The 14,303-nt window shown below is 26.7% G+C and overlaps 2 protein-coding genes across 3 annotated transcripts in view; both read left to right on the forward strand.

Moving 5' to 3' along the window:
- Positions 1–14,303, forward strand: part of LOC105848862 (uncharacterized) — an 86,058-nt gene that overhangs the window by 49,913 nt on the left and 21,842 nt on the right. The gene's annotated exons all lie outside the window — the stretch shown is intronic.
- Positions 3,773–6,929, forward strand: LOC136084644 (uncharacterized). The gene is made up of 4 exons (XM_065805060.1): positions 3,773–4,156; positions 4,251–5,347; positions 5,510–5,788; positions 5,907–6,929. The coding sequence occupies exons 1-2, from the start codon at positions 3,861–3,863 to the stop codon at positions 5,164–5,166; spliced, it is 1,212 nt and encodes a 403-aa protein (XP_065661132.1). The 5' UTR covers positions 3,773–3,860; the 3' UTR covers positions 5,167–5,347; positions 5,510–5,788; positions 5,907–6,929.

Consider the following 14,303-nt stretch of genomic DNA (forward strand, 5'->3'; position numbering starts at 1 on the left):
GAAGTATCAGATTACCAAGTTGTCAGTTAGAGTTCAGAAAAGTCATTTTTTGGAACAAATCTCCAGAATAATTTCAGATAAATTAGTGATAAACACAGCAATTGGTGATAAACACAGTTTTTGAAATTTGCTTTTTAATCCTGTGTGATTCTGAATGTCTGTGATTTCTAATTGCAATTTTGGTGTATAATTGCAAATGTCATTATCTAATATAGTGAATGGTTTGATAAAGAGCAAAATATTCTTAGTTTTAGCTTTAAAATCTGCAAAGCGAGTTTCAAATGATTTTAAGAGTTTCAAAATGTCAGCTTTGTACTTTTGAAATGCAGCACTGGTAATCTTACTTTCAATATAATAATTTTCAAGTGTTGGAAATTTGGCCTTAAAAGCATTAATTTATGTTAAAATATTGGAAAATAATAAATAAATAAAAATGTTGGAAATAACATTTTTTCATCTTGCAAGTTCATGTTCAAGATATTTATGTAATTTGTTGCATCCACTAAAAATGCAAGATCACATAACCAGTTTTTGTTTTTAAGAAAGTCACATTCTAATAGTAATTTGTTTTCTGCTCCCAAAAATTATAACACTTCATTTTTTAATTCAAAAATCCTGGTCAACATTTTTCCTTTTGATAACCATTGAACAGTACAGCATAAGAAGAGTTCTCCGTGTTCATTTATTTCATTTTCAAAAAGTGAACAAAATTCTCATCTATAGCTCTTGCTCTTATTTTCTTAATGCATTTAACAGCAGTTTTAATGACATGGCCAAATTCCATATCTTTTGAGCACAACACTTCTTGATGAACAATGCAAAGTTATTTAAAAATTTTTCTTTTTAAATATTTTTGAGGAAGAAAATTACATCTGCTTTTCTTCCCAACCATTGCAGGTGCACCATTAGTGCAAATACTATCCAGTTTATCCCATTTCAGATTGTGACTATTAGTGTTTTGATTTTCAGTACATGTTTTTAACGTTTCAAAAATATCAGATCCAGTTGTTGAAGTTTAAAGCTGACAGGCCAAGAAGTACATAGACATCATCAAAGTTATTGTTGACACATCTTATGTAAACTAATAATTGAGTATTGACAGTTAAATCACAAATTTCATTAATAGTTATTGAAAAGTACTTTGAAAGAGATGAGGCAACAATGATTTGTTTTGATACATCAGAAGCCAATTCTTCAACCTTTCTCATATGTATTTTTGGAATGGGCAATATTTTGTGACAATTTCTTCATGCTCAAGTCTCCAGTGTTTTCAGCAAAAATTAATAGACATTCCTTTACAGTTTCCCCATATAAAAAATTTTTTTTTCTTTTGCGCAAGAAGAAGAGAAAATTGAAAGAAGAAGAAGAAAAGTTTGGAAAGCAGTAATAAGATAAGAGAAATTTGGAATGAATAAATTTTTTTGAGATGCCAGTTGAGCTTTTTTATAAAACGCAAAATACTTAATGTTGAATTCATTGTGCAATGTTTCAAATGTGTCTTTGAAGAGTAAATTTTTTTTACAGCAATAGCTTCAAAACAGATCAGACATACAGGTTTTGAAGATTGAGATTGGCTAAACAAAAGTTTTCCCACTCATCTTTAAAAAAGCATCTTATTAGTTCTTTTTTACTTTTTCTTTTTTGCGATGGTAAAATTTCTTTTTTGTTTGCCAATTTATTGTAAAACAGCAATTTAAACAATAGTAAAAAATTTTGTAATGAGAAAAAAATCTTTTTTCCAGCTAATAATCTAACTAATACTTAGTTTAAAATCCTAAAATCATGATGTTGAAGGTCAAAAGTTGCATTTTGTGTACATAAACAACAAAAGTATTAACGCAGCTTTTCAAAATTCTTTTTTAAAAATGTAATTCGAAAAATAATAAATGTTATGAAAACTCTTCTGTTAAAAAATAATCAGAAAACAAAAGAACTTTTTAATTACTTTCTTTAATATTCTATGAAAGAGTTTTTTTAAGTTAACTCATCTAATGCAATTTAACCCTTATCACAAGTAGAATTTATATTTTAACCGCCATTCGCAAATATCCAAATCGTTTAATGGGTATTTAAAAAAGTCTCTGGGGGCAATTTTTTGCCCACTGGCAGTGAGCCCCACAGATATGATTCTATGTGAGAAAAATGTGGAGAGGCTAGAGAAGTTGTATAATGATGATAATTTATTTTCAGAAGTATCTGATTAAGTATGTAGAAAAACTAAAGGTGTTCAGAGAAAAACAGAATCATGGCATTGAAATGCAGAAGGGAATAAAATTGTATAAGAAAAAAACAATGGTTGGTGATGTCTATTGTCTTAGTGAAAATGATGATCAGATGGATGGATGATTTCACTCTAAAATATAAGGTAATATGAAAAAAAGGTAATGTGTCAGTAAAGGTTGGGCATTTAAAGAGGAAAGATGCAGCTTTTTTTTTACTGTCTACATGTCCCGAAGGCCAAAGTGGCCTGTACAGTCGAGGAGGCTTCTCTTTATTTATTGTTTTTTTATTTGAATGTTATTACAAAGTTTTCTCAACCCTTTAACTCCAAAACACAAGACCTGATACACAAGGTCGTTGTGCATAGAAACTAATTGAGTGCAGTACTAAAAGTAATGTGGTGAGGACTAAACTTTTTGCTCGTGAAACAAATGCTGTACCACTACATCACTACTGCATATCACCACACTGCACTGCTATCAGCATGTAAATCTCTACATGCAGTTTCAAAAGAAAAAGGTAAAAGTAGAAGTTGGAAAACATGGAGTTAAATTAAAAGTTTCAGCTAAGAAAAGAATACACTCAAGTTTGTGTGTACCAGAGAAACATTGTTATGTAAAATGTGCAACCTGTGCAAGCACAGTAACAAACAAGCTAAATTGATGATGATGATGATGATAATGATGATGATAATAATGATTGATTGTAGTTATAAAGATAGTAGGTTTACTCAATTTTACATAATTTTACACAATTTTAGATAATTATGAACCTATTTTTATAAATCTAGTTGCTGATTTAAATCTGATATATGACTAAAACCTTTGTAATTTAAGTTTTTTATGCTTATTATATTATGCTAAAAAAGTATTGTTATCAAAGCTTTTCCATGATTTTAAATCAATCAAGCATGTTTCATTCAAAAGTTATGAGTGCATGAAAGCAATCCATGAAAGTAGTATATATATATATATATATATATATATATATATATATATATATATATATATATATATATATATATATATATATATATATATATATATATATATATATATATATATATATATATATATATATATATTAGGGTGGTTCAAAAATAGGTCATGTCAAAAATTTGAAAAAAGCCCTTGCTTATGATCTGCCTTGACCCCAAAATAGTACTTAAAATTTTTTACAAAAATTTTTTTGATCATTGGAAAGGTTCCCACAGAGGGCAAAAGGGTCAATTTTTGCCCCGTTTTAATGAAAACTTTACCCCGCTTGTGGGACCCTTAAACTTCAACCATTAAAAAAAAAAAACTATCCAATAACATGGTAATGAGTTATACAACTTATGTTTAAGGGGCTCTTTTCAAAAATAAACATTCAAAGAATTTCATTTTTTCAGCAAAAAGCGGGTTTTTAGTGGGTATTTTCAAAATATCTTACATTTCAATTTTTTTGTATAATTTAATATTTGATAACATAACTTTTTTTGCTGAACAATTTTTGTTTTGAATAAAGAATAAAAAAGATTTTAAATAAAATAAAAAATAAATATTTCATTTTCAAAATTAAAATATAATCTTATTATTTCATCTAATATACTTATATGTAAACATTTAATTTTAGACTAACATAAAATATTAATAATTTATATGATGCCACCCAAAAAGAAAATTGAAAGAGTTGATGATACTTTTTTAGTGGGAAAAAGAAATTGTACTATTCCTAACAATAAATTTGCAACTACACAAGAAATTCTTCAATACTTCAACTTTCTGAGAAAATCTAAACCTGAAGTTAAACTGAGTTTTATTGTAGGATGTCCAAACAAAAGTGGATCATTCTCACCAAATTGTCCTACCAGTCAGTTACATTGCTGCATAATATCTAAACTTGTAGTTCCATGGACACGTGGTGGATTTGAAGTAATTACAACTCAGAAGCTAATGTAATGATAGATCAAACTGTATAACCTTATCAAAACACTAAAATATATTTTTAAGTTTTTATAAGCATTTAATAATAATAATTTCATTTTATAGGATCAAGGTCACAAAAATGGTGAAAGACTGGATGAAGCTGAAAAGCCTAAGCAAAAGAAACAACGCTGCTGAAGTTAAAAAAAGAAAGAACTTTAAAGAAAGTATGAAAAAGGTTTTCTGGATTGGAGAAAACCCACTAAATATGATTGAAAAAATAAGAAAAGATAGGTTGAGAAACCAAAATGACAAAGAGGAAGACATAGCTTTTCTTAAAGACCAATTAGAGGAAAGGAAAGGAAAGTTAGGGGGATTGGATAAGAGATTTCAATATTCATTAAAAAGAAAGTATAAATCTAAATGGAGTTACAATAAATTAAACAATGTATCAGATACTGATTCTGAAAATTCATTAAGTTCTTTTAATACCAATAAAAGCAAATTAAGTGATGGTGAATTTGAAATTGAGTCATATATTGATCCTACAAATTCTGTCAACATACCAAAGGATATCTTGCACCGTACTGCTCACACAGCAGTTGGAGAGGGTTTAACTCCACATCAACATACAGCAATTCTTAGCAGTTTTATTGTCAATTCTGGAGGATGCATGTCTGAGTTTGTATGCTCTAAATCTTCATCATACAGAGCAGCAGAGAATGCTGTGGTAATGGGTGCAAATGAAATCAGAGACCATATAAAAAGCATTTCTAAATCTTCAAATTCTCTGATAACAATTCATTTTGATGGAAAAATTGTGAAAGAACTTACTGAAGGAAAACAGTTTTCAAAAGATAGGTTAGCTGTTCTTGCTAGGATTAAAGGACAAACCGAGTTACTTGGAATTCCAGTAATCGACTCAGGTTCTGGAGAACACCAAAAAGAAGCTATAGAAGAACTTATTTCTAACTTTGGATTAGAGGATAAAGTTCAGTGTCTTTGCTTTGATACCACATTTTTGGGAGCTTTATCCAAGTAGTCATACTTCAGGACCAGAAAACAAATTATTTAAACTTCTGAAGAACCATTGGAATGATCTAGATACTGAAAATCAAGATTTAAAAAGATTATCAACTCCTGTTGATTCCTGGATTAATGAACAAAGGCTGAGTGCTATTCAATTTTGCAGATATATAATTAGCACTAAAGTTTTTAAGAAGGTGAGTAATAATAGCTTTATAAATTAATTTAAAATCTAATTATCTCTTCTTACTTCCAAAAAATAGTATAGTAAAGTAGTACTTCGCATATAATTTTCCAGTTTTACAAATTTGTAGTAAGTAATTTAAGTTATTATAACTTAGGAAAAAAAATTTGTTTAGAATGGAAAGTTTCGTAAAGATTATCAAGAATTGGCTGAACTTACATTGATGGTACTGTCACACACTGACAGGTTTAAACTTCACAATCCTGGAGCTGTTCGTCATGCCAGATTCATGGGTAAAAGTTTATTTTACCTAAAACTGTTTCTACTTATGGAAAAAATCCCTGAAATCAATGAAGAGAGCAAGGATGAAATCACTGAAATGACAAAGTTTCTTTCCATTTTTTACACTGAATGGTTTCTTAGAGCGGAGCTAAGTTCAACTGCTCCAACGCAGGTACACGGTCTGAATAATTGTTTTAAAATAAAGATTTTAAATTTTGAATAAATACAAAAAGTAGGTATATTATTTATTTTTAAATTAAACATTGAAAAATCTAACCCTTAACTATTAGGATATGAAATCATACTGGCAGATGAAAAGGTTTGAGGAATTGAATAAAGCTGGAGCTCAAGCTGTTTCTGAATCCATTATGCGACATACTTGGTACCTTGACCCATATTTAGTCATTATAGCAATTGCAGATCAGAAATGTAAAGAACGTAGCAACATGGCTAAGAGACTATTTGGTCTAAAACGACCCTCTATAGAGGAGTATTCCTTAGAAAGACAGGTGTTGGATAAAGATATTCTGAAGAACTTAAACTTTTCACAGGATGAGCCTCCCAGTTTAGTTCCACTAGTTACAGAGAAGTCCTGGCTTATATTTGACATGCTTGGTCATGGAAAAGCTGAGGTTCAATGGATGAAGCTTCCTGCAGAGTATTGGATTTTAAATGATTTCTATCAAGAATTTGAAACAGCCATCATTAATCTTGATGTTGTGAATGATTGTTCAGAAAAAACAGTCAAATTAGTTCAACAACTTGTTAATAAAGCACATTCAGAAGAGAAAAGGCAAGATACGTTTCTTTTTACTTATGTGTACAAGCAAAATCGAAATGGTAGAAAAAAGTCGGATCATGCCAAAGCTGCACTCAATAGTATTATTTAATATCTACTTTTTGAAACACTTGTAAATGTTTGGTTTTTGTTTTGTATTGGTAAAGTTGTTTTTTATTGTATTCAAACAAATACTTATTTTTTTTAAAAAAACATTTTATGTTTTGATGATTTTCAATGTTTTATAATTCTTCTGAAATTTACTTAAAAAACTATTTATGAAAAGAGCCCCTTAAACTTAAGTTGTATAACTCATTACCATGTTATTGGATAATTTTTTTTCAAAATTGGTTAAAATTTAAGGGTCCCACAAGCGGGGTAAAGTTTTTCTTAAAACGGGGCAAAAATTGACCCTTTTGCCCTTTGTGGGGACCTTTCCGATGATCAAAAAAATTTTTGTAAAAAATTTTAAGTACTATTTTGGGGTCAAGGCAGATCATAAGCTAGGGCTCTTTTCAAATTTTTGACATGACCTATTTTTGAACCGCCCTAATATATATATATATATATATATATATATATATATATATATATATATATATATATATATATATATCCTATTGTATTATATATATTAATGTATATATATATCCTATTCTACTAACATATTGTTACTAATATTTTCCCTTGGGTTTCCTCACAGCCTCTAAACATTTGACAGGTTCCTAATGATAATAAAAAAAACTCTTTAAAAGTAGGCCAACCTGGGTTTCAAAAAAAGTGAAGTCATATAAAAGTTTTAAAATTTTTATTTTTTTATTAAAGACATTTAATAAAAAATATTTTAAAAACTAACCAAAAAATATCAAAAAATAACCTTTTTCTCAAATAAAAGGTTATAGTATTTAAAATTTTATAGATTTTATTATTTTCGAAATTTTTTTCATAAATTGGATTGTTTTGAATGAAAAAAACTTATGTTTTGATATGTTCTAAAAAACTCATATTTTGATGTTAAAGTTGTTTATACCATGTTATCTCCTAAATTCAGTCACCTAAACTTTCAATGTTCTTCAAATGTTTTTTTTTGTTTTTTTTTCTGAATTATACAGACAACTATATTTATAATTTATATTGTAAAAACAAAATAATAAAAATAATAACTAGCATTTGATTAAATTTTGATTATTATATTGATTTTATTTTAAATGGAAACAAATGGATTGACCAAATTTTCAATGCCATCATATAAATTTGGTCAATATATACATTTCAGTCAGCACATTGTAATATTACAAGTTTTATACCCCAATAACTCATCATGATATCACAAATTTAACATCAAAATTTATGAAAATGAGTTTTCTAATTTTATTTTATAATAAAATTTTGAAACAAAATTGTTTAATTCAATTAAAAAAATTTTTTTTTAATTAAAATTATTTTAGATTTCAATAGTATGCATTATTTCAAAACTCTTATATTGTAAAATAAGAGTTTTGAACAGTTTTATTTTTTTATGATTTAAATGATAACCCATATTCTTGGAGAAAAAAAAAGTTGGTAAAAATTAAAATATGTCTTTTATTTATTTTTAAATGACCGAATTTACATGGTGATGGAACTTGGGTGATTTTGCGTATGTATATATATATACATATGTATATATATATATATATATATATATATATATATATATATATATATATATATATATATATATATATATATATATATATATATATATAAATTAAATGCACGTTGTTCCAGTGATCGCCTTTGCCTGGTATAAATGTAATCATAATTAATGTAATTGAACTAAACGTAATCTTTTTTTCTTTTTTTTTCATAATTTATTCATTATAATTTTTACTTAATGCAGTATTTTTAATAAAAATTATAAACAATTAATAAATAGATGTTATCAGTTACCAATAAGATATTTGTAAACGTGATTTATGTTTCTGAACGTGTTATGTCAAATAAACTTTACACGATATTGAATTAATAAGAAACAAAAAATGCATTTGTAAAATAATGCCTCTAAACAAAAGCACTTCTCTCTTTTTTTAATTTAAAAAAAAAAAGTTTTAAATTTCCTTTTGCTAATAATAATATATAATTACCTATGATGGAGAGACTTATATTTTACACAATGAATTAGTTAGCTAATGATTAGAAAAAACTATAATAAAAATTGAAAACTATTTTACATTCATTTGAAACTAAATTTTATATTCAAGGTTTTACTATTTTACATTCCTTTATAACTAAATTTAAATTTTTAAAATCGTATGTAATTTAAAGTCTATTAAAAATTTTTTTATAAAACAGTTTGTTTCTTTAAACAATTCTCAGTTGCAGTTAAATGCTTTTTTTACGAACTAATATTTTCTGAATAAATGTCACATAAAAGATGCTAAAAAATAATTTAAATATTCCCCCATAAAAAGTTTTCGCCTAACTGAGCGCTTTTGACGTTTATATTTTACAAAAAAGTTTTCTTTTAACTAAACGCTTTTGACATTTATGAAAAAAAGCAAGCTGCATAGCGCTTCTTATCAAGCCCTGTCTAAGTTTTTGTTTTTTTTGGCAAATTTAGTTCCATTACTTAATCTCTAAATCCTTAAATAAAATTTATAAAAAAAATAAAATAGAATAGTATTTTCGTTTAAACGATAAAGCTTTTTAGTTTTTATTTAGAAAGAATTTTATTAAATACGATTAAACGCTCTTACAATTTTCTAATGTTCTAATTAATAATAGAAAATACAGAAAACAAATTTTGACACTTTAAAAACAAAGTTTTATTATTTTAGTTACTTTCCTTTTTATAGAATTCTTAAATTAAAAAAAAAAAATTAAAAAATAACTAGAACTGCTGATAAAAATTAATAGTTTCCATTTTGGACAACTTAATTGCATCAAAGGTATATTTTCAGTTGCCCTTCACAAAATTCAGTTGTCTGGTACTGTCGGGCAAACACGAGTGTACACCTCTGATATATATTCCCTACCGTTCATAATTATTCGAATGACATTAAGTTTTTTAATAAATGCTGTTTTTTGTTTAACTATTTTTTGTTTTTGTTTTTGCACTATTAGTTAATTAAAAATATTTTTGTTAAAATGCTTTGAATTGAATCATGAAAATAATAAAAATGCTTAAGTGTATAATAAAATAATAAAAATGCAAAACTACATAAAAAATTGACTATAGATGACTGTAGATGTGGACCAATGTGTCAAAGTTTTAAATCTTTGGGTTTAAGATAAGGTTGTTTGTCTGGAAAAAAAATTGTTGAATGTATGATAAAATAGTGTGTATTATTGACTGTAAAACATGGTGGATGTAATATTAAAGTATGGGGCTATTTTGATTGGAATGCCACAGTTGACTTTGTAAAAACAGAGGGAGTAATGACAAAAGTAGTTAACTTGTACACTTAAAAAAACATGCTGCACCTTCAGATAGATTAGTTAATGGGAAGCCATTAATTTTTTCAGGAGAAAATGACTTAGCTCTTTCACTACTGCTGTTTTAACAAAAATCTTTTCGCTGTGACCACACATCTTTTTGAATAAAATTTGGATGACATAACATTGACAACTAATTAAAATTCTAATAGTATATCTTTTTAAAAGCATAATAAACAGTATATCAATAGAAAGCTAAACAAATGAACTTTTTAATTAAATAAGTTTTTAACACGCATCATTGAACAATAAAAAATGCAAAGTACTTAAAACCATTGTTTTTATAAATGTTAACTAAAACATAAAGTCAAAAACAAAACTCTTTTAATGTATAAAAAGAATGTTTTTCTTCAGAAGACAATTGTTATTACTTAGCTAAATACTTGTACGCTTCTACAAGTTAAAATTTACAGTGTTTAACGCTGCTTTATTTTACTAATTACAAACAAAATTTAAAGAAATTTTTTTTAATCAAGGATTACTCAAGATTTTTTAACTTTGTCAAGTCATAACTAATTATAATTGCACATTGTGGCTCATATTTGTACTCGATTATGTAGAGAACTAATTAAACTTTAAGAAGAAAAAATTATGTGTCTAGAATGAAAATTTATGCACAAAACAGGATAAATTGTAAAGCATACTTGAAAGCCGCTACCAGCGGCTTGCGGTCAAAATAAAAAAAAATAAAAAGCCCCTATCAGCGGCTTGTGGTAGGGAAAGAGTTAAAGCTTAAATTCAAAACATATTTTTAAAAAATTGTTTAAGTTATTTGAATGAGTTCGAGAATAATCAAATATTGAGTGGAATGTTTGGCCTCCCTAATCACAAGATCTCTCTCCTATCAAATTTTTATGGGAGGAATTGAAACTAATGTCAAAAACTAATGCCTAATGATGCATAAGATGTGGAAAAAACTTAGTAGCATAAAATTGACTTAAGATATGTTGTAAAGTAGAATGCTAAGAAAATGTATAGGGATTATTGCCACTAAGGGTGATTAAAAGGCAAGTAAGTTATAAACTAGTCTAATGGAACTTCATATTAACTTTTTTTTAAACCTAATAAATAGGAAGATAAAATATAATTCAGGTAGACAGTTTGTTTTCAGTTTCTGTCCCATTAGGAAGTAAAACTTTTATACCTTATTGAAAAGTATGACCATTCGAATAATTATGAGCGGTTGTATATATATATATATATATATATATATATATATATATATATATATATATATATATATATATATATATATATATATATATATACATATAAATAAATTATGTTAGTGTATTTTACAAACAGAGTGCTCAATGTTCTTAAAGAACAGAGCAATAATAAATTAGTAAAAACACCTATCTAATTTTTTCTTACTTCTACACAGTGTTTCGCCATCAGTAGGTTCATCAGGAAGAATATTTCTGTCATAATTTTCTTTTATATATTCTTAAATATTCTTCCTGATGAACCTACTGATGGAGAAATACTGTGTAGAAGAAAGAAAAAATTAGATAAGTGTTTTTACTAATTTATATATATATATATATATATATATATATATATATATATATATATATATATATATATATATATATATACATATATATATATATATATATATATACATATATATATATATATATATATATATATATATATATACATATATATATATATATATATATATATATATATATATATATATATATATATATATACATATATATATATATATATATATTTATATATATATATATATATATATATATACATATATATATATATATATATATATATATATATATATATATATATATATATATATATATATATATATATATATATATATATATATATATACACACATATGAAGAGTGTATTTTCAAAATGCGGTATATCCACTTTTGTGGTATTGAGATAATTGAAGTTTTTTGCCGCACAATGGTGTCTCTTATATTTCAAAAACCATTTGTTGCCTAATTTATATACACATAAAGTATATATGGATATGTTAATAATAAAAATCTAGGTAAATAAAAAAATACCAATTTTTTTATTTAAAAATCGTATTTGTGTTAAAAGTGCTGTATATCCTATTACTGCTTATCAGCAAAATGCTGTATATCCATTTTATAAATATGAATATCCACCTAACAGATATTATGGAAAGGTAAATAACTTTAAAATACCTAATTATTTTCGTAAATTAAATAAAATGTGAAATATTATTTTCTAGTTTAAAAATTTAACTTTTAATTATAACTTTATCAACTGTTTTCTCTTAAATATTAAAATAACAGGTATTATCTTTTACATTAAAAATTTAAAAAATTAGTTAGATATCGTCATCACTAGCGTGTTTAGTATCTTATCGGAAATCTTTCAGTAATGTCTCATACAGTGTGTGTACTGTGCCATCTGCACTCACAGCATTTAGGAGATGAAAAACATCTTTTTTTTAGCATTTTTTACACAGTTTTTTGTTGCTAGGATGCTTGGTTTAAAAGTGTCCCATTTCTTACTTTTCTTAAGTAGGCTATGTGAGAATGATAGCTGCACTGTGCTATTTCCAGATGATTGGAATTGATAATCAATTTTTTTCCCTTGCTTATTTTAAATGTTTTTATTGTTTTCACAAATTTTGTTACTTCTGCTTAAAAGTCTAAAGCTGACCAATCCTGACCAAAAACAAACACTTTTCCATGTCGGCTAAGAATGTCTCTATAGATATCAGGTTCTAGAATCTGCTCATGTTTTTTGATATCCTGCTGAACACGACCAAACACTCTATCTGCTGGAAGGTAGGAATGCCCTCGTTCCGGTAATGTATGAGTGATAAGAAGAAATTTAACATGTTGCTTTCTCGAAGAAAGAAGCATTGACACCATGTTTTTGTTTTTGTTTTGTCCATAGCAGGAATCAGAAAATAAACGAAGAACCGATGCATGTGAACACGAATCAAAAAGATATGCAATCAAAAAATGCTGTAACGCTGAACAAATCATATTGGAATCTTTACAATTTTCACATTCCAACCAGATGAAAGTCTGGTTGCCTCTGTGTAGAACAACATCTAGTACATAAAGATAGAGTTGCCGAGAATATTAGGCTTCTCCTATAAGCAGCTTTGGCAAAACCAGATTCTCCATCATATCAAAGCAAATGGTTATCTCATTTGGTCGTATATCATTGAGAAGGCTGTAAAACTTTCGTGCTTTTCTTCGATGGAGAATGTACAAAGCTGTTTTGGTCTGTTTTGAGGTGTCGCTGAGATTTACATCTTTCATTGCCAGTTTAAAGGCATGGCAAGTAGAGCATATGTCTTTAGCAGGATGACCAATGCCAAGATTAAAATTATACATAAAAATTGCATAGTAAAAATGATATCCCACAATCAACTGATTTTGATCTTTATTAAGTTCTAGGTAAAGTTTATGCATTAGTTTAATATTTAAGTTAGAAGGGAGATATTTTTGATGTGGAGAACCCTTTCGTCCATAGTGACTAGCTCTACAAGTAAATGTCTGAATATGTTTTTTTACAGCATCTCTCTTATTTGCATAGGCCATTAACTTTCTGTTTCCTCCTTGTTTTTCAAGTCTGGTTGTCCCATGCTGGAACCAGTGATTGGCAATCCTTAACACTCTATCTGACTTTATTGCTAAAAAAGAAAAATAAGATATATGTTTTTTAAATAAATGAAACCAATAATATTCTTTAAATCAGAAATATACTATTACAATAAGAAACAAATCTGAAAAGTAATAATGGTTGTTCATGAACTTGTATAAATATTTCTTATTTTTGTCTGGAGTCTGAAGCTTATTCTTATAATTATATAAGAGAACTCTATCTTATAATGAAGTAGAAATAAGGCTATTGTTGAAATTGATATTAATACAAATTTTACAAAATTGACTTCATGAATACAAATTATTTGGTTTTATTTTATTAATAATGTTATAGACGAGTTCAAATAATTATACTTTTTACAATCTGGCTATAAAACTGCCTGTAATTAAATGGTGATTAGACTTTTAGATGGCATTATATTCTAAGCTGGTTAAATATCTATCATACAAAAGCAGTATAATTAATGGTGCACTTACACAACGCAGAACAAAATGAGGCCTGACAAACTCGTAACTTAATTTCAAGACTTAAGAAGTACTTGATGGTGATACGTCGTAACTTTTTCCTGACATCATCTTTTACTCTGGCTCTTTTAACAGTGTCTATTTCAAGCATAGCCAAAATTGCTGAATCTTGTGATACTTTGTCTGAGTGCTGGTAAAAGTTAGAATGAATCATCAACAGGTTCTCTGGTGTTATTTCTCGTGCTTAAAAATCCAAATGTGTTTAAAACTTATTTATCTTCTTTTTATAGCATTCAATAACAATATTATTTTTATTTTTTCAAATTTCAAAAACT

The sequence above is a fragment of the Hydra vulgaris genome, chromosome 09 (assembly GCF_038396675.1).
Source record: "Hydra vulgaris chromosome 09, alternate assembly HydraT2T_AEP".
NCBI lineage: Eukaryota > Metazoa > Cnidaria > Hydrozoa > Anthoathecata > Hydridae > Hydra > Hydra vulgaris.